Genomic DNA, 25,679 nt, shown 5'->3' on the forward strand with positions numbered 1-25,679 from the left:
CAAGCACGCAAATACTCATACAGGTGTCACAGTTTTATTCAAGACAGGAGAAACCATGGCAGTTAGTTGCAATATACGTAACACTGCATATACACGTCCTGAAAAATGCAACTTAAAATTCAGTTTCATCAGTGGCGGAATCCACGCAGAGCCCGTAGGGCACCATGAGTGTTCCAGACTGTTCCTCATTTCCCCTGTACAAACTTACCCATCTGCAACCAAGGTCGTATGAGACTGCAGCAGTAGCCACCATCGCTGCTCAGAGACACACTTTAGTGCTAGATCTCCTCTGTAGCACAGAAGTGAAACCACGTTTTTCTACCATAAAGAGAAAACCAAACCCTGCTCCATGGAGGCCTCCTTATCTTTAGGCAAGATTTAATTGATACTTTGGAGGTGACAGATTCCAGTAAAACACTGTGTTAGTGCAGGGGATGCAGAGCAAACACAAGTCCTCTCCCCCCTCAAGGTGGCTATGGGTGCAGCAATGAGAAAAAAGGCATGGAAAAAAGATTTTATTTTGTCAGCTCAGAAACCTTTTTTCAGGAGCCTAAAACTTGGAATGCAGGACACAAAAATATTTTTTTTTGTTTTGTTTTAGTCAGCCAAAATTTGCTGAGCCCGACTTGGTTTTTTAAAGAAATGACTAAGTTGTCAACACTGAGTCAGCTGAGTACTGCAACCATAACACCTCCCACTTCAATTACTGTTCATTACTGTCAGCTAAGACACAGCTGGGCCTTCAGCCTACAAACCGTAAGTCCCGTAAGGAAGTGCTGCTTAAGGTAGTTTAGTGCTGAACTAATTCATTGTAGGTAGTAAATAACTAATGAAGTTATGCAATTATTTATATCACATTTAAAGCCACAGTAATCCTAACATATGTGGTCATATCATAGTATACATACACTAATTAATTGATTCTGGATTTGGTTCTCTATTGGCATCCACAATCATTGGGATACCTTAACTATTTATATCATTATACTTTATTTGCTGACCCACACCCCTTTATGTGAATCCCCAGTGCCCAAATGCAACGTGTGACGTCCCAATTAGAATCCATCAGCTCCAAGAAACGTGGTCTTACAGCACATCCAATAAGTTAATCCTACTTTCCCTATGCATTGTTTCAACCACAGCTTTCCTTAATATCCACCTTCTTCCTGTGAAGAACACAGTGCAACAACGGCAACAGAGATGATTCGATTTGGTTTGTCCCGTGCAAGAAAGTTGACAGATTTTTAATCTGATCCATACTGGGAAGCTCTCAATTTTTCTGAAATATGTCCATCTTTCAGATTCTTGTTTTAATCAATAGGAAAAACTCTGAAGAATGGCAGAAAAGCTAACTTCAATAATTTACAGCCCGGAAACAACAGCTTGGTTTCCCACAGTGAACACAAGAATATTTTATGTAATACAAAGCAATATTTTCATAATTCTGTTCATTAGTTTTTGTTAAAAAGCAAGAGAAGATCAGTTTTCACTTAGAGTGACACAAAGCACAGAATTCATGCTTCCATGGAATCTGGAAATAGCAGCAAACAGGATACTGTCATCTGGTTTTTATTAGTCCTTTGTAAACAGAATGTATCTACTACAGCCTTAAGTCCACAGTGACTGGCTTTGGTGACAACTACCTTAAGATACTTTTTCCTGACCACTTATAAAATTAGGTGATCTTCACTTTTTTTTTTTTTTTTGAGGAACACCAATATTCTGGATCACTAGCATCAGCTCTGTATAAATATAAAAATAAATTTACAGAACATTGCACTTTTTAATCTGGACCATTTTGCCATTTCTGCTTATATCACAGCCTCTAAAACATTTACTCATGTACAACTGAAGGGCAGTGAACTGTGGCAAAGGGCAGGAGCAGGCAAGTACCCAGTAGACCAGACCAGATGCCAGAAAGGTTACAATTTCAAACTGTAAGCTCAGTAAATGGGGAAGTGCAGCATCCAGGCACAAGGTACACACTGCATACATTGTGGCAGGAGAACAGCTGGGAAAACAATGCCTGAACCAACTCCCAGAAAATGCTGGAAAATAATTTTTCTAGTCCTGGTCCCTCCTACAGCCCCAAAGTAGGCACTTAGGGGAGGCTGAGCTTGCTAGCTTGGGGCTCCTCCTGGCACACACTGCTCTGCATTATCTACCTTGTTTAGAGACAATTGCCTTCACCCTTTCTCTGGAAAACTGCTGGCAGTGGCAGTGTTCATTATGTACATACTTACGGGTTAGAGTACTCCCTACACAGTGACCTCTCTGATCTACTCAGAGAGCAGCAAATAAAGCAGGTGTGCCCTTGCTCTCTCCCTGTTCGTGCTGGCCCACTGACCAGAAAACCATACAAAATTTTTGAGATCAGGGATAGTACACAAGAGAGGTCACAGAAAAGTAGCCCAGTGGGATCATCACTGCATGGAAAAGGGGAGACAGACTGTTCTTCTACCTTAGAGCCACTGGACAAAATACATGACGATGCAATTAGGGAATAGAAACTGTGACATTTCCCTCCCACTTCTCTTATGGAAGCGCCTTCATATGGGGTTTCTACTTGTATACTTGCTGGTGAAACTTGTCTTTTGCAGAGCTGGTAAGAAGAGTCTAGAATACTAATACATTTTCATAAACATTTACATGAATTAATTATTAAAATGTTAGCCTAGTTTCATACTAAAAATGCCTGAAAGGCTTGCCAACAGAATGTCTGTAAATTGTGCTAGGATATTACATAGCTGTGATCAACATTTTTAAGAAAACAAGCACGGATTGTTCTGTTTCCACCCTGCAGACCACATAAGACACGTTTTTTTTGGTATGCTACTTTGCTGCAAAGTGAATCAGACCTGAGGGCAGAAAATCTGAATATGAGCTTCCAAGGGCAGAAAATGACCCTGTTTTTATGTAGCAACAAACATTTCCATTACCATTCAACCTTGTCCATCGTACTTTGCATTTGCAGGTTGTACAAGGAGATCCCACCATGGTCCATATGGCGCCATTAAGTCTTGTAATTCCATAGCCATCTAGACAGGTTTTCCTGATGTCATAAGTGATGTTGTCAGCCAGGCAGGGGTCACTAATGCAGCGGGGACAGCACTCTCCTTCTGAAATGGCTGCGTACTCGCAGTTTAGATTGAAGCGCAGAAGAGGCCAACAGTCCACTTCTCCTTCCTGTAAAAGTTGAAACAAAGCTCTCTGAATACATTTCCATTTATTAGCTAACTTTGCTTCCTGTCAAATGGAAAACATTTATTTTGCCAGAATTGAAATAGATTTTAAGGATCAGCTTCTCAGCCTGGTTGATCGTGTAACTGCATATTTGAATACTGAAACGAAGTTTCCTAAATGTAGCAGAGTATCATTTGCTCGTTTCTTGACTAAAAACAACACTATTGTTATAGGAAGAGAACTTGAGTTCTCTGGGGTTTTTAAAGATAGCATTAAATACTGGTTTACAATAACTTTCCATAAACCACGATTTTTGCAGTGATGGCCTTGCAGACTTATGCCTTTATGGGACATGGTCACATAGAAATCTGTGCAATCACAGCAACTGCTTAAATAGGAAACTAACAATGCAAATAGATCTAAGTTAGCATGTTTGAGAAGCACTGAATGTGGATCTAACTAGCAACAGTCAAAAGGTATTTTACTGTCAACTGCTAAAAGAGTTGTTAGAACAATACCTGCAATACGTGTTATCTTCCACTTAGTGGAACTTAAAAAAAAAAAAAAGCAGTCATTTTTGTAGAGTCATTGCTGCAGGATCTGAGCATAAATTAAACTAAACTTGCATTAGGCAACTTTGTAAGCACTTGAGATGTTGATAACATCTACACTGCACCTAACATTAGATATAGCACTGATTTACTGAATCAGTGTCTTTTAGTTCTGTATATCTGTTAACCTAATCATAAAATTAGGCAAAGAAGAAGTGCTGACCACAAACTCAGCGTCCTTTGTAAAACACATCATATTTAGTATTTGCCATTGCTGCTATCTGCAAATGTTTCTTGCTGTTCTTTTGCCAACATTAAAACCATCTTAGGAGAATACAAAACACAATACTTACTGCTCTATGTTACAGATAATTATCTCTTAACAGTAACTTAGCTTTGAATGTAATTTGTTTCCTGATGCTCAGACACCTCTTGATTAATACCACATGTAAAAACAATGTTATACAGACAGCTATAAATGAAAACTGATAATTTTAATTAAGTTCACTGCTGCACTAATTAGTATATCTGTGCAAAAATTAAAGCTGTAGGGAGATAATCTACAGTACTTAATGAGAAAAGAAATGTTCTTAATTTTGTATGTTTGTCTAGTAATTTTGGTTTTCTTTATTCCTTTTCTTTTTCTTTTCTAATTCACCACATGGCACTGGCACTCACATTTTTCTGACTTTTGCTGAATTAAAAAAGAAAATTGCCCTGTCCATTTTGGTAAGACAGGAATACCAGCTGTTGTAATTAAAAACTGAAACTCTTCCATCAAAATCCATCACACGTGAAAGAATCTTTAAAAATAATTTAAAGATCAGATGACCTTATAAAAGTTGTCAGAAGTAGACAAACACTTTAAAAAAAAAGTTAATATAGCGTCAAGGTTTCCAAGCTTTTGTCACGCTTTTCAGTCATTAGACCATGTAGCACAGAAATTTTGGGTTTTTTCACCATGGGGAGCTTTACTCGGCACCCGGCCTGATGGCCCCAGACGGGTCCCTATCTCCAAGGGGAAAACGGATCCTAGGCCAGGAGCTGGCGGGGCTCGTAGAGAGCGCTTTAAACTAGGTAAGAAGGGGGACGGGGCTCAAACAAGGCTTGATGGAGCTGTGCCAGGGGAAACAATAGCTAGGCTGGGGAAGAAGGCGATGGCCCAGCTGAAGTGCATCTACACTAATGCACGCAGCATGGGTAACAAACAGGAGGAGCTGGAAGCCATTGTGCAGCAGGCAGGCCACGACTTGGTTGCCATCACGGAGACGTGGTGGGACCGCTCCCACGACTGGAGTGCTGCAATGCCTGGCTATCGGCTCTTCAGGAGGGACAGGCAACACAGAGGGGGTGGTGGCGTGGCTCTCTACATTAGAGAATCTTTTGATGTTGTGGAACTCCAGGCTGGGAATGATAAGGTTGAATCCCTGTGGGTTAGGATCCGCGGGAAGGCCGGCAAGGCTAGCATCCTGGTCGGGGTCTGTTATAGACTGCCGAACCAGGATGAGGAGACGGATGAGGAGCTTTATAGGCAACTGACAGAAGTTGCAAAATCGTCGGCGCTTGTCCTCGTGGGGGACTTCAACTTCCCGGACATATCCTGGAAACACAACACGGCACAGAGAAAGCGGTCTAGGAGGTTTCTGGAGAGCGTGGGAGATAGCTTCCTGACGCAGCTGGTCAGTGAACCTACCAGGGGTGGTGCCCCGCTAGACCTTCTCTTCACAAACAGAGAAGGACTGGTGGGAGACTGGTGGTCGGAAGCTGTCTTGGGCAGAGTGACCACGAAATGGTAGAGTTCTCTATTCTTGGCGAGGCCAGGAAGGGGACCAGTAAAAGTGCTGTATTGGACTTCCGGAGGGCTGACTTTGAGCTGCTCAGGACGCTGGTTGGCCGAGTCCCTTGGGAGGCGGTTCTGAAGGGCAGAGGAGTCCAGGAAGGCCGGGCGCTCCTCAAGAAGGAAATGGTGATGGCACAGGAGCGGTCCGTCCCCACGTGTCCAAAGACGAGCCGGCGTGGAAGAAGACCGGCCTGGCTCAACAGAGAGTTGCGGCTGGAGCTTAGCAGAAAAAAGAGGGTTTATAATCTTTGGAAAAAAGGGCGGGCCACTGAGGAGGACTACAAGGATGTAGCAAGGCTGTGCAGGGAGAAAATTAGAAAGGCCAAAGCGCATCTGGAGCTCAACCTGGCTACTGCCGTTAAAGACAACAAAAAATCCTTTTACAAATATATCCACGCGAAACGGAGGACTAAGGAGAATCTCCATCCTTTACTGGATGCGAGGGGAAACCTAGTTACTAAGGATGAGGAAAAGGCTGAGGTGCTTAATGCCACCTTTGCCTCAGTCTTTAGCGGCAATACCAGTTGTTCTCTGGATACCCAGTCCCTTGAGCTGGTGGAAGGGGATGGGGAGCAGGATGTGGCCTTTGCTATCCATGAGGAAATGGTTGGCGACCTGCTACGGAGCTTGGATGTGCGCAAGTTGATGGGGCCGGATGGGATGCACCCGAGGGTACTGAAAGAACTGGCGGAGGAGCTGGCCGAGCCGCTTTCCATCATTTATCGGCAGTCCTGGCTATCGGGGGAGGTCCCAGTTGACTGGCGGCTAGCCAATGTGACGCCCATCTATAAGAAGGGTCGCAGGGCAGACCCGGGGAACTATAGGCCTGTCAGTTTGACCTCAGTGCCAGGAAAGCTCATGGAGCAGATTATCTTGAGGGTCATCACGCGGCACTTGCAGGGCGAGCAGGCGATCAGGCCCAGTCAGCATGGGTTTATGAAAGGCAGGTCCTGCTTGACGAACCTGATCTCCTTCTATGACAAAGTGACGCGCTTGGTGGATGAGGGAAAGGCTGTGGATGTGGTTTACCTTGACCTCAGTAAGGCTTTTGACACCGTTCCCCACAACATTCTCCTCAAGAAACTGGCTGCTCGGGGCTTGGACTGGCGTACGCTTCGCTGGGTTAGAAACTGGCTGGATGGCCGGGCCCAGAGAGTTGTGGTGAATGGAGTCAAATCTGGCTGGAGGCTGGTCACTAGTGGTGTCCCCCAGGGCTCGGTACTGGGGCCGGTCCTCTTTAATATCTTTATCGATGATCTGGATGAGGGCGTCCAGTGCACCCTCAGTAAGTTTGCAGACGACACCAAGCTAAGTGCGTGTGTCGATCTGCTCGAGGGCAGGAAGGCTCTGCAGGAGGATCTGGATAGGCTGGAGCGATGGGCTGAGGTCAACTGTATGAAGTTCAACAAGGCCAAGTGCCGGGTCCTGCACCTGGGGCGCAACAACCCCAAGCAGAGCTACAGGCTGGGAGATGAGTGGCTGGAAAGCTGCCTGGCCGAGAAGGACCTGGGAGTATTGGTTGATAGTCGGCTGAATATGAGCCAGCAGTGTGCCCAGGTGGCCAAGAAGGCCAACAGCATCCTGGCCTGTATAAGAAGCAGTGTGGCCAGCAGGTCTAGGGAAGTGATTGTGCCCCTGTACTCGGCTGTGGTGAGGCCCCACCTTGAGTACTGTGTTCAGTTTTGGGCCCCTCGCTACAGGAAGGACATGGACGTGCTCGAGCGAGTCCAGAGAAGGGCAACCAAGCTGGGAGGGGTCTGGAGAACAAGTCTTAAGAGGAGCAGCTGAGGGAGCTGGGCTTGTTCAGCCTGGAGAAGAGGAGGCTCAGGGGCGACCTTATCGCTCTCTACCATTACCTTAAAGGAGGCTGTAAAGAGGTGGGGGTTGGTCTGTTCTCCTATGTGCCTGGTGACAGGATGAGGGGGAATGGGCGAAAGTTGCAACAGGGGAGTTTTAGGTTAGATGTTAGGAAGTACTTCTTTACCGAAAGGGTTATTAAGCATTGGAATCTTGCTCCCCTCCAAAACACTTTACCCATACCAGGCAACAGCACTGCTGACAGCTGTAGGTCCAGTTGTCCCCACTGTGGTAGAGCTTGTGCCCCATTTGGTCGAGACACTGGCTGGTGACGTGAGTGCCACACACTGGGCAGCAGACGAGATCAGCACTGGGGTTCTCGCAGTCACAGGCTGTTCTCCGGCAGAAAATGCTCCCATCCTGAAAAGACCCTGCTGTCAACCACAAACCACCAGACAGCAACCCAGTTCAGTGTCCCAAAAAAAGCCCCACAAAGAGCATGTCTTTGGCATATCAGCAAATATGAAGTTCTTAACGTATTAGATGTTACCGACATAAGAACTCGATCATGCAAGTTGTAATACCTCAAATACCAGTATTGTCCCAGTTTCTGTCAGTGCATTGATTCAACGCTGTCTGAATGTGAGTGGTGTTTTTCTGTCTGCAACTAACTGAATTTAAAATAAATCAGTACCTCAGATGAAATGTGAAACAATTTCGTATCTCATTAGTTACATCAACTAGCTCTCCAACCAGTAGCCTCTTTAGTACATGCAATATTTCTTTAGCTTTATTTTGACTAACTGTGGAATTGTGAAGAAAATAACTTGAATAAATATATGGAAGGTATAAGGGTGGTCTCTTAACTTCATAGGAGCACCATGCAGCAAAATCACAGTGGTACTAATCGTTCTTTACTCTGAATTCACAATTGGTTCTGTTCCGTATCTGGACCTACTGTACGCTAGCATAAAGCTAAATGGAATACAAACTATCAACACCCTTTATAATTCTGTTCATGTACTAAAGAGGGCTCATATTGTACAGGCTCTCCAAAATATGATTTTGCTAAATATTTACTTACTGTATTGGATGGCACATTTTGTTAAAGGCTGTTAAACAGAACTGTGTGAGATAAACAGAAGATTTGCTTCAGCATGTAAAGAGAAAAGGATATATTCTCTTTGCATCAGAGAAAGCCAAATTGATTTTAATTCTAGTTATGAAAAACTAGTGGAGCTATAGTGTTTGAAATTATACCATTTACTATAGGTGAGCCAACATACTGATATGCCACATGTAGACTTGGAACTGAAATCAAAGTTAGCAATGAGGAGATTATTGAAGGGTTTTGACATTAAATTCTTTTGCATTTAATGCAGATTATTGGATTACTCCTTATTCAAACAAAACATCATCTGTAGCCAATTTGAAGGTAGTGTTGAAAGGAATGAACCACAGCTGTACCATGTGCAAAACAGCTGCTCTCACTTCAAAGGAGTTGTTTCATATTGTCATCAGAACCTTGTTCTGAATCTATAAACCTGTATCTGATGTAAGCAGAAGTTTTTTCATTGCCACCAAAAAAAGGGATACCAGTCAAAGCAAGGAAATTTATTTCCTCTTGAAGCTTTTAAAATGTGATTACTAAAAAGAAGCACAGCAGTCCAGGATGTCTTTTCCACAGGCAGACAGAAAAGCCATAACCTCAACATATAGCATAGGAGGAGGCTGTTCTGTTTGTATTTTGAGGAATGTATTTTGACTCATAATGACCGTGTCAGCATCACTGATGCATTTCATAGTATTTTTGGATCGATTAACGTATTGCTTTCTGTTATAAGAATAATTAAAATGGCTTGTTATGCTTAACAAGGAAAGCTAAAGAGAACACAGGATCACAGTAATGCAGAAAACATGCTAGCTCAGCATGGTTCTCAAGTGCTTTTCCTAGCCACAGGGCATAAGACTAGACTGCCTTTCAGTCTTCAGCCAGGTTTGCATCAAATTAAGATGACTAAGGATTCCGTACTTGTGGCCGATTCCTCACTGAAGCCATAGTAATAAATAAAGCTTTGCTTCCCTACTCAGCAGTTTGAGTAAATCATAAAGTAAGGAAGATGGCCTGTGGCCCAATCCTTACCCACACCTGCTGGACAGGTCCAGATACAGCACAGGGAATAAAATCTACAAAACAAAAACAAAAACAAAAACACCTTCGCTACTGCCAAGTTATGACCAAATCTCTCTTCTCACAGGTGCAAAAGCACAAGTATCTTCCACCCCTTCCTGAGGGAGGACATCAAGCAGCAGCCCAGCACAAATGCTCCGCCAGGATGACCAGCTCCAGTTGAGTTGTGCCAGGTGTCTCAGCAGCCTGATGCTGCCAACAATGGCAGTCTCTCTCCTCTCCATAATGGAGTGCTGATTAGTAATGGTTAGCAATAACCTGTCTGCCCGAGCCCAATTTACTTCCAAGCTTTCAAGATTATTTTTCAAATTCCCCTTTCAGCTGGTGATGGTGCTGGTACTTCGCTACTCTGAGCCACTGTGCTGTTACCTCTGGGGAGCAGCTAACCTCTTACGTTGCCTTTGCTCTCTGTATTTCAGAACACTGACAAGCTTGATGAATTTGCCAGAGACCTTTTGGTACTCATAATACACTGCTAATAATACACTGCTAATCTCTATTATTTAAGCATCTGTGTTTAATCCACAACCTCATTAGTTCCATGCCTTTCAAAAAACATATTTATCCCTACACTGCAGTGACACAAAGCCTCTTAAGCTACATCTTAATTGTGTCTTTGCAGTTCTATATTAGCATTGTGGTTTGGGCTTTTTTTTGGTTCTTTGTTTTCTTTTCTGATAGCAAAAACTGAGAAATATACAGAAAATAATTCATTTCATTTTGATGGGATAATTACATATAGCATCTTGTTAGTACTTCTCTCTCAGCCTTCCTCACTGAAGCAGTTCTACATGTTTCAGAAGCATCAGTGATATGAACACAAAATTATTCTTACCAAAGGCAAAACTGACATGCAAGAGAATCGATATAAAGGGTGACTCAAGTTTCCACAGAACCCCAAAGCCCATCAGACAGAAGTCAGACACTGCAGAAACCAAACCAAACCACCTCACTGTTCTCACCATCACGGTCCACCTGATGTCCCTGGACCACCTGGGTCCCCCACGGGCAGCAGCTCCTGCCAGGTCACCTACTCCTGCATGGTCTCCTCTCCACGGGCTACAGCTCCGGCCCAGAATCTGCTCCAGCAGGGGTCTTCCACAGGCCGCAGCCTCCGTTGGTGCAGGTCCACCTGCTCCACCGTGGTCTCCTCCACGGGCTGCAGGGTGGAACCCTGCTCCACCGCGGTACTCCATGGGCTGCAGGGGGACAGCCTGCTTCACCACGGTCCTCACCACAGGCCGCAGGGGACTTCTGCTCCAGCATCTGGAGCACCTTTCCCCCTCCTTCTTCACTGACCTTGGTGCCTGCAAGGCTGTTCCTCACTCCTCTCACTCTCCCAGCTGCTGTGTGTTGCAGCGTTTTTTTTTTCCCCGTCTTAAATATGCTCTCACAGAGGCGCAAAACAACATCGCTTATTGGCTCAGCTCTGGTCAGCAGTGGGGCCCTTATCAAACATGGGGCAGCTTCTAGATCCTTCTCACAGAAGCCACCCCTATGGCCCCCTGCTACCAAAAATCTTGCCACGTAAACCCACTACACTACCCTAATTACTCTCAGTTTTGCCTTATGCATGAATTTAAAGCAGTTCATCTTCACCAGGAGGGGCAATGACAGCTGTCTTAAGGAGACTACAGGTGTCAAGGATGGCTGGGCTGAGTACACAGCAAGCACAGCCAGTGCAGCTCACCACCTGCTTACCAGCCAGGTCATCACTAATTTTGAGAGGACTTTAAGATTGTCTCACTGACTCCTGTATTTTGGATGTACCAAAATACATTTCCATAGTAAGCACAGCTCAGTCTACTTAAACGCAGAACATGCTGCTTATGCAGGGGGACAACACATTCAGTGTTGAAGAGCTCACAGAATACCTGTGCAGTCTCCCATCAGAGGTCTTTCCCCATATTGACTAGCAACTTGACCCATCTTTTTCCAAGTAGTTCTGCTTGGCACTGAGAAACGGTTCGAGAATTTCCTAGTAAATACAGATATTTGAGCAAAAACGTCCCTTCAGAACATGTTGGTACCTTGCCCTCTGTTATTTCATAACACCATCCAGCCTGGGGCCCCAGCTGAAACACTCAGCTTAGTTATGTAGCTTCAGGACATTCACTTCCCCACTCTATTTGTTATTGGAAGCTTATTCACAGAAACAACATTTTAGCAAGATATTGTTATGACAAGAAAAAACCTTTGACAACATCTTTCAGCAAGTAATTCACAGTTCGTTCTACTCAAGTCCTGGTAACTCATTTCATTGGCATATCACAAGTCTGGCAATCCAGTGTGCAGGTTTTCCCTGCTACTTTATTATTCTGTAGGTGGTGTTATTTCAAGGATGTTGAGCAGTACAGGATGTAGTTGAATATGCTTTCTAGCAGATTTCCATCAGCAAAAACACTGAGACCCATGAAGCCATTTTTTTTTACTAAATAAATATTTTTGTAGTCAAAGCATTTAATAGCTGCTGAGCAGTCTACAGCCAAAAATAAAACAACCACAACTATTAGGTACTCAGGCTGCCCATACTATTTAAGACATTCATCCTCTAAGCTCAGCTTCTAAGGAACGATTTGTTCATGCTCCAAGAATGAACGTGTAGAATAAAACACTGCACTTCCAAATCCACCCTTCCAAGTCTATTAGTAAGCAGTGCCAAGGAGCAAAACAAGATTTTCAGCAAGTACCATATTTTTCTTTATGCTGTATTTTTGCAAGAAATCAGAAATCCCTTCTAAGGACATCTACTAACACCTGGTTTCCAGTGGATTCAGCTTTGATTTTCTAGAGCTTTTGTAAGTACTGCAGTTACAAGTGTCTATTCATAGTATCTTTCATGTGCTAAATTGTAGTTGAAGGGACACTGCTACTGCCAGGGTTTTAACACAAGTGTGTTAAAAAGCAGACCTCAACCCTGTGAGGTTACCCCAACAAGATGACCATAGCCATTTTCCCCTCTGTATTGCGGGAAAAGATCTTGCAAAACATTAACTAATCTTTTCCGTATTGGGCTCCCACGCTACACATACACTACGATCATACCATGGCTTGGATTCAAAGAGACCTTAAAGATCACCTGCCATCACTAACTTTGTAGGGCTAAAACTCGAGTCTTACTACACTTCACATCTATGATGTGGATTACCAGTTATCGAAATATTATGGCCTTGTGGAGCTGGCTGCAATTTGCCAACCAAATTTTGCTAATAGAATTATAACAGAAACAGTCCAATAGTACTTGGTTTCTGCAACAACTGAAGTAAAGACAAATTACAAAAAGCTACCAGTCAGTGTGAATATTTCTGAAAAAACACCATTTCTGGAACAACCCACATCAAATGTTTACTCAAAGCATCCAAGTGTCAGTGGAACCACTTTTATGTGACATGGGAGCAATTAACTGAAGTATTAACATAGCTGGTCAGGTTTAAAGTTGGGCAATATAGTACTGAGATAATTAAGCAGCATCCACCATACAAGTCCAGTATTGTATCAATTACTTTGAATAAGGAAAAGTTCCCACATGGAAAGAACACACTATGTTAACTGCAAAGACTCAAAAAAATAAATGAATGACAAAAACACAATGACCACATGCATAGTGCAGGACTGTGTTCAAGATCCAGTGAGAATCTTGGCTTTCTGTTGTGAAAGCAGCAAGCACTTTTAGTATGAAGAAAAAAGAACACCCACAAACAAAAACACAACTTACCTTTTAATTAAGTTGTCTTGACTTTGTAGATTGCAATAAGCAGACAGATTTTGAAGCCAATACTCAAATGTTTTCTAAGAACACTGGACTTCTATCTGTAAGAAGAAAAATGTTTCAGATATCCAGTTCCATGAAAAAAACTTGGGAGTAGTTGGTAGTTGAAGACATGAAAAAGAATAAATCTCAATAATCTGCTAATGTAATTGAATAGGAAACTGATACCGATACCTGCTTAAGGTATATTTTTCAGCTTGACTCCCAGCAGTGACCTAGTATAGATGTGATTTGATATATGTATGATTTACTTCCTTCAAGGTCAAAAAGAAAGCTATGTATAAGACATTGATTTCTCCAATGTCACTTACTAAGGCATAGCACTGAAGTGCAACAGAGCTGCCTTCAGTATCTCCTGCCTGAGTACCACACAGACAGAAGTTTATTGATGTAAAACCACAGGGCAGCATACACTGCCTTGATCCCACCTCCTATTCCACCTGAAGCCCTCAAGTTATATCAGAGGTACACAGAGCGTTCAAAGGAATCTATGCTCCTTGGAACATACTAGGCATCATCAAGATTCATCGTAGTGTCCATCATCAGGAAGGAAGCATTACAGATACAGATGTCTGAAAAATGACACCGAAGGTTCCATAAAGACTATAGCCACCTGGACATATGCATCAATTGAAAATCAAGTTGGACTTCACATTTTTATTAATTCAGCTCAAAAAAATTTCTCAGTCAATACTAAATCCCATAGGGTGCTGCTTGATCTTAGACTTGCTTGAGTTTAGAGACTCAATTAACACATCTGCTCTGAGCAGTTTTAAGGCTAGTCATTAAAAAAGCAATGGTTCACTCTAGTTTTCTTCAGCAAACACCACAAAGTAGTGTGCTTTTCCATCACCACAGTATTTTCACTGTGTACAAAAATAGCTCTCATTAGGTGGCTTTCCAAGAAAAGGCAGTTTCACTTTTCACTTTGAAATGAAGCTACCACACCTGCTGTCAGAATCCCATCAGTCATTTTCAGTGGACAGCCACATTGCAGTACTAATGCCATTTTATTCCTGAGATTCTGAGACAATTATGAGAACAGCTCTGTTGAATCAAAGCTAAAAATAAATTACAAATTCAGAATGCTTGCCACACGAAGTACCACGAATCGCATTACACAGTAACAAAGAACTATTCCACAGCCTAAATACAAATTACTGTTATACTTCAGTTCTAAAATAATACAGATATTAATCAGCTTAGGCAACAGCATGAGATTGGCTGCTACAAGATTGTCATCTGCCTACTACCCATCCCATTTCATATTCCCTTTGAAGTCAAAATTAGTTTCACCTTGATCCTTACGATTCTGTGTAGCTCCATATTTCAGCAAGTGCATGGTAAACACAGGACTGGTGTCTATAACAAGAGCTGGTGAAGTAGATGGAGCAGCGGGGCTCACACCAGTGCTGAAATATCTTAGGGCTGTCTTCTATTGGCTGTGCAAGAAGTGCCTGAGCAGGCCTGCTTCCTTTTCACTAAAAGTAAACAGAAAGCACCAGTTTGAGGTAAGAATAAATCTATCACAGCAAGCCTTTGCTTCAGTCCAACTGCTTCCTTATCACAATGAAACACCAAATGCAAGCATCTTCAGCACACCCCTCCCTTCTGCCCTGGACCACTGGGAACTACGGAGACATGTTGTCACCTATGGATTAAATAGCCATAACATCATAAGGCCAATGTCACATTTTTATTGTGAACCTAAGGATCTTTTCTCCTCCCACTTTGCACAGTGAGACCTACTCACTTTAGCACCTGGAGGTCATGTGAACCTAGCCCTGGACTGTGTAACAAGAAAATGACAAGAAAGGCCTGAAAATCATCCCTGCCTTAAAGGCACCCAAGGCCTGGGAGAAAGCCCTTCCCAACTTGTTTGCATTTTCCTTCCCTTCCCTGCCACTTAACTCTCCTCCTGTTTCCAGAGATGTTATTCCCTGAGGCTACATTACATTATTAAGTTCAGTGCAGACATCTGGCGGTCAAAATGGCAATGGCAACTGAACATCAGTGATGCAGTCTGACCAGCGACCAGTAGACACATGTCCGTTGACGACTTAAGAAGAGTTTGTGAGCTTGTTTCTGCAGGGATGCAGAATCCATTATTTTGTGGCCTTACCAAACAGTAGAGAAAGAGGCTTATGCAGTAAGGATGTTGCCTAATCTTTCTTCTTCTACCACACAACTCATTTCTTACTCAGGCTTCAGGGACCTGCTACTGCTGGGTCATTAGAGGAAAAAGTTAAGTGGTTAATATACCTGGAGTTGCTCTTGTAAATGCATATCCACCCAGAGGGGAAAACAGGCTTGGATTTCATCTACATACCAAACAACACGTTCCCAAGAAATATTAGCTTTTTAAATGCTCTATATTGCAATAACTGCCTCAGTCAATCCTATATCATGGGGAAAATAAGTTGTTGTTTTTTTTCCTCCTCTGAGTACAGGGGAAAAAAAGCTATGAGCGAGCAGTGTTCTCAGCTGACAGCCCTCATGGGCAGTCACATTCCTACTAAAGATAATGCCTTGCCCTATTATTGTAGGCTAGTGCAAGCTCTGTGGTACTAGGATTTAACAGCTAAGTTCAGGGCAGCAAACTGTAGCTATCACAACTCACTCAATTAAATAACGAGACACTGAAGTGTTTCTAAGTGCATAAAAACCTTAAAGAAAAAGGTGACAAGCACAATGGAGAAGAAGACAAATCAAGCACAGCGTCTCTAAACTACTGGGAAACTGTCTTGAATTCACCTTTTGTCCTCCAACTCCCCCAACATTTTCTGCGTTTCTGGAGTAGCTACAATTTCTGGCTACATCAGGAATAATGTGGCTATTTGTCCTTACCTGGAACACACTTTGTGACCAACAAAACTTGAAAGGTGTGCAGCAATCACTTGCTCTGGAATTCATGTCACTTAAATCATTTCATGAGACATACAGCTGATAACTAGATGCATGTGGACAAGCATGAAAAGCTGCTAGACAGTCATCATGTTGGCATAAGCCTACTACTTGAACAAGTGAGAGAACACAGCAGGAAAAGAGATACCATAACACCATTTATCTTCCTAAGTAGTTTTTAAGTAGAGCATTAACAGTATTTCATTGTTGCCCTGAGCACTTCAAAGAAAAGGAAAAACCTATTAAGCTACCAACCAAAACGTTGAGTTTATTACACTCCCGTCAGAAATGCTCCCAAGCAAGTTTTCTGCAGTAACCTTAACAGTTGCAACTGAAACAAAAATATATTTATCTGAGCAGTCTGAAAAGCTACACATTACTGTAAAGCAGTCACTGGCATAGGAAGCTGACACCACATGTATTCATCTGGGTGTCTGCTGTCTGCAGTTTCAATTCATTTGAAACCATTCTTGTAAAGCAGAATGAGGTCATGTGGTGACAGAACAGCACTACATCAGGAGCACCAAGACTCTCCTGAATATATTCTCTATAGACCATCCATTCCCCTCTCTACCATCATGAGCAACCTCTCACTTTTAGCTATCCTGCCTGTCATGATTACAAGTTTTTATATTAAAAATAACGCCATTCCTTTGACTGCTCTTACCAGAAGCAAACTGCCACATGGAAGGCTACTGCCTGCTAACAGAGTTGTAACAAGGACATGCTTAACAGAAATACTTCAATAGCACTGTGATGATCAGACACATTATCAGTGTTTCATTTTTTAATCTTAATTCCTGAAGGGATTCCAAAAACCCATATATATATATATATCCTAAATGTCCTCTATAACACATAAAGACCACTAAATCCATAAAGACCACTAAATCCATTCAAGGAAACAGAGCTGCCTAATTACATTTCCAAGCACTCTCAATCACACAAGATCCACATTCCTAGTATAGGATGGGCTTGAGCACTTTCTTATAGAGACGGTATCAATTTGCTTTAGTTTTGCGATAAATAGAAGATGACATTTAGCCAGCCCTGGAAAATTAATCTCTCCTTACCCCTGGAAGCATGACACTATATACCTCACCTATACTGAGTCAAGATGCTCCCCATACCACAGGGATCATCAGCTTTCCCCCTTATTGCACAGCATTCATGGCACAGTAACTCAGAAACAAAGTACAAAGTAAACTCAAGAGCAAAAATTCATACAGGGGCTCAGAAACAAAGCAAAGTGTCACTGATAGCAAAACACAAGACAAGTCCTACCTGACAAAAAAGCTGAAGTAGCTCTTAGCCTTTTTGGCCTATTTTCCAGCTATTCTGCTTGGCAAGCCAAAGATGTACTCATGCTCTGAGCTTCAACCTGGCTGAAAAGCAGTACATTGCAAATAAAGTTAATTTTAACCTAAAAAAGAATCATCCCATAAAATAACGTTAACCCAGAAGTTTCAGTGGATCAGCTCTGTACATGACCTCAAAAATTTCAGTTTATTATTGTATGAGGATAACCACATTGTGTCTAAGAACTGTTTCTAACTAGTGCTACCTACATTATCCACTTATTTCACAAGTATTCATTCTAAATAGATGGTTAGAAGCAAGTGACCTGTAGCACATCTGGTCAATGGTAAGAAGCTTTAATATCAGCTGTGTAGAGGCCATTGCTGAAACCAGTATTTGTGTTCTGACATGCTTCTGCATCAGCATCTGTTCCCACACTGCTCTAGGCAAATGGGAAGCCTCACCATCAGTCTCAGGAACAAGCTCTGCATAACATGTGATGCATAAAGTCAAATCTAGGTCTTCTTACCTGCATACAAAGGTAATAGAAAGCCAGTCGCATATATTACACATGCAACCTTAGTTTTAAGTTGTCAATATAGTGAATCTCTATTTAAGTGTATCTGATCAAGTAACTAAATTAGATGACTGAATAACCATACTTGCATCTCCCATGGCTCTGCCAGCGAAGATACTCCCAAATCAAAGTGCTTAGCTAATTCACACAGACTGCCTCCTGTGGTGGTTTCAGCCTGCTGGACAGGTAAACTCCACACCACTCACTCACCCTCCTCAGAAGGACAGGGAAAGAAAATACAACGAAAAAGGGCTTGAGGGTTAAGATAAGGACAGGCAGATCAGTCACTAATTACCATCACAGGCCAAACAGACTCAACAGAGACACAGTCCTTCCTGAAGCGATCCTGCATTGGTTTCCCACAGGCTGCAGCTCTTAAGAGCTGCTCTAATATAGGTCCCTACCACAGAGTCCACCCATCAGGAGCAAACTGCTCCCCCCATATCACCTGTTCTTGCGTGGGCTCCTCTCCACGGGCTGCAGCTCAGGCCTGGGTCCTGTTCCTGCAGGGGCTCTCCATGGGCCACAGCCTCCTTCAGGCCACATCCACCTGCTCCACCTTGGGTCTCTCCATGAGCTGCATGGGAACTTCTCCTCCAAGCAACTGGAGCACCTCTTCCCCTCCTTTAACAACCTTGGTGTCTGCAGTGTTGTTTCTCTCTACATTTTCTTACTCCTCTCTGCCACCTGCTGTTCTGCAGTATTTCTTTCTGTTCTTAAATCTGCTCTCACAGAAGCGCAACCAGCGTTGCTCATTGCCGCAACCTTGGCCAGCAGCAGGACTCTTCTGGTGCCAGCTGGAACTGGTTCTTATCCAACATGGGGCAGCTTCTGGGCTTTTCTCAGAGAAAAAACTGTCTGCTTTTCATCTAGAAAATGGTCAGAAAAAGAACCAGGCACATGCACACCCATGACAGAGCTCAGGCAATCTCCAGGGAGCCATTCAAGCCCAAGATTAAATGGTGCTCCTAGCCAACAGGCAGAACTAGTGAGTAAAGGCACCAGGTGAGGCTTGTCAGGCCACTTAAGGCCTCTTAGTGCCATCACAGCTCCTACAAACTCAACTCCCAAGCTTTCCTGCCTCTTGTGAGGCTATCTAGTGTGTGAACCACATAGGTCTGCTATACCCAGTCACTGAAAGAGCTATCAAGTGTCTAATTAAAAGAATCCTTTAAGGAAATGTTTTCGCTATTTTGAGTGAAAATAAATTAAAATCCTCATACAGCACCTCATCACACCTCACAGTATATGCTGCTAAAGAACATCCACACACCTGTGTGATAAAACAACCAAGCAGACACTCAAAGCACATAGTATTATGAATGTTCACATGCATTTACGTTTTAAGCACATTTTTCCTTTAGAAGTAAAGGCAGAATTACCTCAGCATCCAAAAGTGGGACTGACAAGAAGTTTTAGTTGCACATGACTGAAGTGCAGTAGAACAGCAACAGAGAGACACAGGTCAGGAAAATACTGGATTGCAGCTTCTAGAAAAGGCAGTACCACTTGCAAAGGCCAAAACCCAGAAGACATACTGCACTTCCCAGGATACACCTGCATGGCATAACGCAGCCTCTTCCAGATAAGCCTTGTCAGCACAAAACAAACTAAACAAGTCATGCTAACAGTACTGCTGAATGAGTAACTCTAGCCAGGGTTAAAGGACCCCAGTGAGGAAGTTAACCAGGGAATCCTACTAACAAAAACTTTCCTCAAAAAAAAGGCACTATACACCTCACTTCAAGTCAGCATTAAACCATACAAATACATAAAAAAAACATACAATACATACAGTCTGCAGCAGACACTTTAACATGCCCTCTCTAATTAACAGAAGATGCTGGGGACAATTCCTGTTAAAACCAGCTTTAGAATTACTGACAAATGTCATTCCTTCCTATGCTATAAAGTAGTAAGAATAACTTGGGCTTTAACAACCCTGTGAAATGGAAGTAATAAATCCAAAAGTTTTCACAGTTATACCACATATGACAAAATTTAAGTCATTAATGTAGTAAGAGAAAAGTAATTCTCTCTGCCACTACCCAACCCACCACATCACTGAAAATACAGTTTCTGCTCTTACTAAATATGAGCTCAGAACTTGGCTTGCATACAACTGATCTTGCATCTTTTCAGGAAAGCTATTTGCCCCCAAATAAAGTAAGTTCAACACTGTCTTCCTAAAGTGAGGCATATAAATCACATACACACCACAGCTTTACCATGCCTACCCAGAACAAGAACATGAAGTGCCTGAATAAAACTGGAAGCTCAAGAACAGTTGGAGAAAAGCCTTCTCAAAGTGTACTAGATAATGAAGTTGATTTTGCATTGGCTGCCTGAGTCCCCCAGAGGAGAGCAGGCCTTTGTGCAGGAGACACTGGTGCTCCCAAGGGTTGAATGAAATGCCTCGTTGTTTCCTTTTTCTTAATCTGTTTTTTTTCTTTAACATGTTTAAGTGGCTGTTTGCAGGTCCCCTGCTTGTTACTGACTGCCCACAGCTCAGGTGTGAAGTTGGAGCTGAGGTTAAAGTTGGAGGCTTTGCTCCCGAGTTGCACGCAGACTCCCAGCACCTTTCTCTCCCTGCAGGAGATGCAGGGTGTTGCTGTTCCCCATCCCTCCCTGCATCCTCCCATCCGTGTGTGTGACCCTGCTGCCCCTCAGCTGCCAGGTGCTCGCCTGGTGCCCACGATGTGTTGCCCAGCTGCAGGCTGGCACCAGCACGTCCCCAGGGCACAGCCATGGTGGGGGGCCAGGGCAGCCACCCCTTGGGGAGCACTGGGCTCCGGGTCCCCCAAGGCCCCAGAGGTGTCCCCAACACAGCCCCTGCAGCGCAGGGCTGGGCTTTTCTCACCGCTCTCTTCATACACAGGTTTCGGCACAGATCCTTTCAACTCCTGCATGAGGCACAGCTCACACGGTGGTGGCTGGTAGCTCCTGGTTTAAGGTTAGTATCAGTGTTTGGCCATGGGTGTCGGGGCACATCCTTTGGGGCTGCTGGAGCTGGATGAGGGACCTGCACCCACCTGGGGTGGGTTTCTCCTGCAGCTGGGGCTGTTTGTGGATGCAGCTCACCACTGCTTTATGCTGTTGCTTTACTGAGCATGTGGGACACTGCAGGGAGCACAGGTATCCAGGGAGCCCTGGATACTTCCAGCTCCATAAAGCTACAGCCTGTACTTGTTCAAACAGTTTGGACTTTAGACAAGGTCATAAGTCAATCCCTGTCATAACTTGAATATTAATATTCAGTGCCATAGTTGTACATTGTATAGGCACTGACTGATTCAGTTTGTATTTATTGATTTATTAGCCCAGAACATCCTTAACATATTGTGCTTCCAGCTCACAGACATCTCCACCTCTAGATAGCGGACATCTCCAGCCCTGGTGGAGATCTTTGGTTCACTTTCCACTCGCTGCTGCTTTGGCTCATTTGCATCTCCGTCTTGCTTTGGAACCCCAGCACACAGCACGGGGTCCCTGTTTTCGAGCCTCAATAGCAGCACACTGGGCCTCTTCCCAAGCCCCCAAAACACAGGGCTCAGGCTTCATTTCCAAGGCTCGGGAACACCCAGCTCAGTCCTGTGCCCGAGCCCCAAACCCGGCCAAATGAGCCCAGAGCCCCACCGAGCCCAAGCAGCAGCACCCCCGAGCCCAGCCAGGAGCCCCAAGAGGCGAGAGCCCAGCTCGGCCTTGGAGCACCGCGCACGGCTCTGACAAAGTGCAGCTGGGCTCAGGGCCAGTGCCATTGCTCATCAAGCACTGCCTGTAAAATTAATAAACGTGCTGTTGTTTATGTAGCTAATTAATCTGCCTTTTTCTGTATTTAAAGCCTACATGCAGGGTGCCCCGAGGGTCCCCCCTACCATCCACCAGCACCACCCAGTCCAGCTGTGGGTCTTTGCTCATCAGGTCCCCACTCAGCTGCGAAGTGCCCACAGCTGTGGTATGAAAAAAGAAACTAAAAAAAAAAAAAAAGTAAAAAGAGAAAAGAGGAACAGGAACAGGAGAGGAGAGGAGAGAAATTAAGTAGAGGTATAAAAAAAAGATGAGAGGAATGAAGTAGAGGTTAAAAAAAATAAAAAAGACAATAAATGATCAAAATAAAAGCCCACCCATGACAACTGGTAAGGGGGAGAAGCCAATGAAACAGTAAAAACAAGCCCAGAAAGCCCTGTGCATTAAAAAATAAAAATAAAGAAGACACACACAGGAAAAAAAAAAAGACAGAAAAATATCCTGAAGTGGTGAAAAGCAGAAAGAGAAAATAGAAAAAAAAAAAAGCATCACAGAGCATCACCTCCAAGCCCTCAAAACCATGGGCTGGTTTTAGGACTGGCTTTGCCACCCCATCCCCCTGATTCATTTCTTTGGTTTTTTTGTTTGTTTGTTTTGTCTCCCCAGGCAAACAGAAAAGCAGAGGCTGCTGGGGGAGAATTCCTGGGACAGGGTCTCCCCTGGGGCATGGGTGCTGGGGGAAAGGCAATTTAATCCAAAAATTAGATTTTTTTTTTTTTTTCCCCCTTCTGGACCCCCATCCGCAATGGAGACATGGCATAGAGTTCTCTGAGCCCAGTTTCGCTGGGAAACCTTGCGTCTGGCTGTGGTTTGCAGCACGTCCCCTCAATCGCATCCCCTATCCCCCATCCCACATCCCATCACACCATGGCTGCGTCCTGGGGGGTTTATTAGGAGCTTTTCCATGCCCGTGCTGTCGCCGAGGCCGGGCACGGGCCTGCAGGTGATGCTGCTCTTGGTGTTGCGGCTGGTCCTGTTCCTGGGCTGCTCTGGGGCTTGGTTTTGCTTGTCCCGGTGGAGCACGGCGATGGAGAGGCAGAAGGGGGCACGTTCATCTCTTTTTCCAGTAGTAGTAGGTGGCACAGACACGCACGTACCCTGCCAAGGCAACACAGCGGGGAGCATTAAGCGTGTGGCTGATTACAATTACACAGGCCGCTACCGGTCTTTTAACGGTCGTTTCAGCCTCACCTTTCTTCTTGCTCAGCGGCTTGTTGGAAAACCTCCGATATTTCCTGTTCCTGCGGCTGGGGGGTACCCTGTCCCAGCCGCCGCCGCTCCCCTCGTGCCGCCTGCCATGGCCCTGGAGGTGCCACGCCATCCCCGCGCCTGCTCGGCCCCTCGGCACCTGCTCGGCCCCTCGGCACCGTTCCACTGGTGGTGAGGAGGGGGTGCTGGGGAGGGGGCCCGTTGTGAGCGGTGGTGATAACCCCCCCGTTGCCAGGGGTGATGGGCAGGGGGGCTGGCCCCACTGCCTGCTCACAAAGGGGCGCTGGCAGCATCTCCCTCAGCATCCCACGATGCCCAAGGGATGAGCCGCTTACGGCAGGTTGAGGCTCCGGCCTCAATCTTCAGTTTTCTGTTTGTTTCATTATTATTTTTCCTCCCTCTCCTGGCCTTTGCCAAGTCCTCAGGGATAAGCGTTTATTTTTAAAGAGGTTCCTTTAAAATAAAAATGTAACAACTTAAACGCTGCTGAGACCATCAGGGTCTGTGCCAGACTTGGGAATGCAGCCCAGCTGCTCTGCAGCCATGTTGTTTGGGGCCAGAAAGGACAGAAACAGCTGCCCTAACCCCTCCTGCTCCCCTCATCGCTGCTCAGACCACAGTTGTGCCTTCCTTTGTCCCGGTACGACAGAGAAGCACCTTTGGGACAAGCCAGCACCACATGCCCATGAACAGGGATGGGCACAGACCTCTGGACTGCTTCCTCCTGGCTCAGCACCACCTTCCTCTGTGCCTTGCTTTCCGTCAAGTTTCAGGGGCTCAGCGCAACCCAGGACCCTCTCCCCAGTGGCTCTCACCCCCCAACTCAGTCGTGCCCCCTTTGCCCCTCTCCCCGCCACCCCACAGCCCCTTTCCAGCAGCACAGCGCTAGCAACCAGACAAGAGACAGGAATACTTTCAGGACTTTATTGGCAGGCTTGCACCACACAGGCAGCAGCGGGCTGTTTGGGGAGGGGATGCGGGGATATCACATTCTGCTGGTGGTGGCCAATGAGCAGGGAAGCTGCCAGTGCAGGAGCCTGCGGGGAACCGAGTTACTGGGCTGTCCTTTTCCTCCTGGACTACTGCAGTGGAGATTTGGGAGCTGTGGGGCAGAGAGAGTATCGTGAGTTCCCTGCATCACCACTGTGCCCCACCACTGCTGCTTCTCCACTGATAAACCACCACGTTTATCAGCGCTTCTTTCCATCACCCACACTTTTACTTCGCTTCATGCTGATGTTCAGCTGCTGCTGGCTTTTGCTCTGCTCCCTGGGGAAGCTGAAAGACAATCTCATCCTGCTGCAGCTGCGCTGGGGCTGCCGGCCACGCTGGTACCCTGACGTGCCCGATGTCGCCTCCATGCTTTCTGGGGTCCCCCCTCCAGCTGCCCCACAGATATGAACGTGGCAAGTTGTGAAGTCATAGCGCCCGGTGACGATGCAATAGGGCAGCAGTTGGTAGGCGCTACCCAAGTGGCCCCAAGGGAAAGAAAACAAAGGGGCTTGCCCCAATGTGCCACCAAATAACTCATCCCAATGCTTCACCCAGTGTTTCAAATGCTATTTCCAATCAATTCCCTTTCTTCAAAAGCACATTTCTAAGGAAATAAATGGACAAAATTGCTGTTAAATGGGTTCTCTCTGGCTAGGGATTAGCTGGGAAAGGGTCTGGGTGATCTCCTGAGTGGCAACATCTGGTGCCTCAGCCATTTCTCTCCAGACACAGCTCAAATTAAGACTCGAAGCTGATTTTATGACGTGCCGCTGTGCTTATTATTGTTTGCTGGACTTGTTTCTGGCTTCTCATGAGCATGTTAGTGACTGTCCTACAAGAAACAGGGCCAATTTGGGGCTGTCAGCACCCGTGTCCCAGCCAGCAGGACCCGTGCAGAGCTGCCGTGTTTGCCCTGCTCTGCACCAGTGGATGAATCGTGAAGCATCCCGTGGTCTGGAGGAGTTCACAAGCTGTTATCCTGAAGCTGTTTATAGCGGATTCACACAGGATTTTGTTAAAAAAAGAATCAAATAGGTGGTAATTTAGCAGTGAACCAAGTGACAGCTTGAATCATGTGGGATAGTCAAAGGAGAAACAGAATATGTGTTTATACAAAAATAACATATTATCCATTTTTCTTCCACAAATATATGGCAACCAAACACTGCTCTGCTCTCTAGAGGTCATGAATGAATCCTTCCAAGCGTTTTAAGTTTGTTGTTACTCTGCACACCTAAAAAAAAATTGTCACTGTGCTGCACAACATTTCAGCTGGCATATTTGCTTCAGTGGGGTGTCTCGCAGGGGAAAGCACCCTGGCTTTTGCTGCATTTCCCAGCCACGATGCCTGCTGTCTGCCTTCCCCAAGGCTGATACCTGTCCGTCACCTGTCTCCACCCAAAAGAGCCATCTGCATCCTCACAAGTATCTGCAAGGACCTCTTATCAGGCTCAGAGCACACTGCTTTGCACTCATAGGATGCACGGGACACTTTCCCCCGTACATCTGCTTTTGCACGGGTCATGGGTAGAAACTCTCTTTCTGGAGTCCCATAGCAA

General features: G+C 44.9%; 2 protein-coding genes and 1 long non-coding RNA gene across 8 annotated transcripts in view; 1 reads left to right on the forward strand and 2 right to left on the reverse strand.

Moving 5' to 3' along the window:
- Positions 1-12,844, forward strand: part of LOC310898830 (uncharacterized protein) — a 56,568-nt gene extending 43,724 nt beyond the window's left edge. For both annotated transcript variants that reach the window (XM_083834381.1, XM_083834373.1), the window contains one exon: positions 9,630-12,844. The gene's annotated coding sequence lies outside the window, so the exon portion shown is untranslated. The remainder of the gene's footprint in view (positions 1-9,629) is intronic.
- LOC310898829 (uncharacterized protein) lies at positions 293-23,974 on the reverse strand. 5 transcript variants are annotated; one of them, XR_014583743.1, is made up of 10 exons: positions 23,110-23,974; positions 20,972-23,016; positions 18,560-18,980; positions 17,520-17,620; positions 14,628-14,812; positions 13,278-13,372; positions 10,525-10,761; positions 9,515-9,558; positions 7,615-7,791; positions 293-3,186 (listed from the first exon to the last, which is right to left on the reverse strand). XR_014583743.1 is itself a non-coding variant. In XM_083834370.1 (9 exons), the coding sequence occupies exons 6-9, from the start codon at positions 10,756-10,758 to the stop codon at positions 3,144-3,146; spliced, it is 498 nt and encodes a 165-aa protein (XP_083690496.1). In that variant the 5' UTR covers positions 10,759-10,761; positions 13,278-13,372; positions 14,628-14,812; positions 17,520-17,620; positions 18,560-18,980; positions 20,972-23,974; the 3' UTR covers positions 293-3,143. The 5 variants fall into 5 exon arrangements, 1 of the variants encoding a protein (XP_083690496.1); XM_083834370.1 differs by having other exon boundaries at positions 20,972-23,974; XR_014583745.1 differs by lacking the exon at positions 17,520-17,620 and having other exon boundaries at positions 20,972-23,974.
- Positions 23,975-24,037: 63 nt separating this feature from the next.
- On the reverse strand, positions 24,038-25,644 carry LOC310899194. The gene is made up of 2 exons (XR_014584060.1): positions 24,342-25,644; positions 24,038-24,229 (listed from the first exon to the last, which is right to left on the reverse strand). It is a non-coding gene; the product is annotated as an uncharacterized lncRNA (long non-coding RNA).
- Between the last annotated feature and the right edge of the window lie 35 nt (positions 25,645-25,679).

This window comes from Anser anser, assembly GCF_964211835.1.
Source record: "Anser anser genome assembly, chromosome: 4".
In the NCBI taxonomy this organism is placed as follows: domain Eukaryota; kingdom Metazoa; phylum Chordata; class Aves; order Anseriformes; family Anatidae; genus Anser; species Anser anser.

Coding starts and splice junctions, on each gene's coding strand:
- LOC310898829 (XM_083834370.1), bottom strand. CDS start 10,758: ATGGAGTACCGCGGTGGAGCAGGGTTCCACCCTGCAGCCCGTGGAGGA. Junction 9,559..10,524: donor ACATCAGGTGGACCGTGATG/GTGAGAACAGTG, acceptor TTTGTTTTGTAG/ATTTTATTCCCTGTGCTGTA. Junction 3,187..7,614: donor GTCAGCAGTGCTGTTGCCTG/GTATGGGTAAAG, acceptor CAACTTTTACAG/GAAGGAGAAGTGGACTGTTG.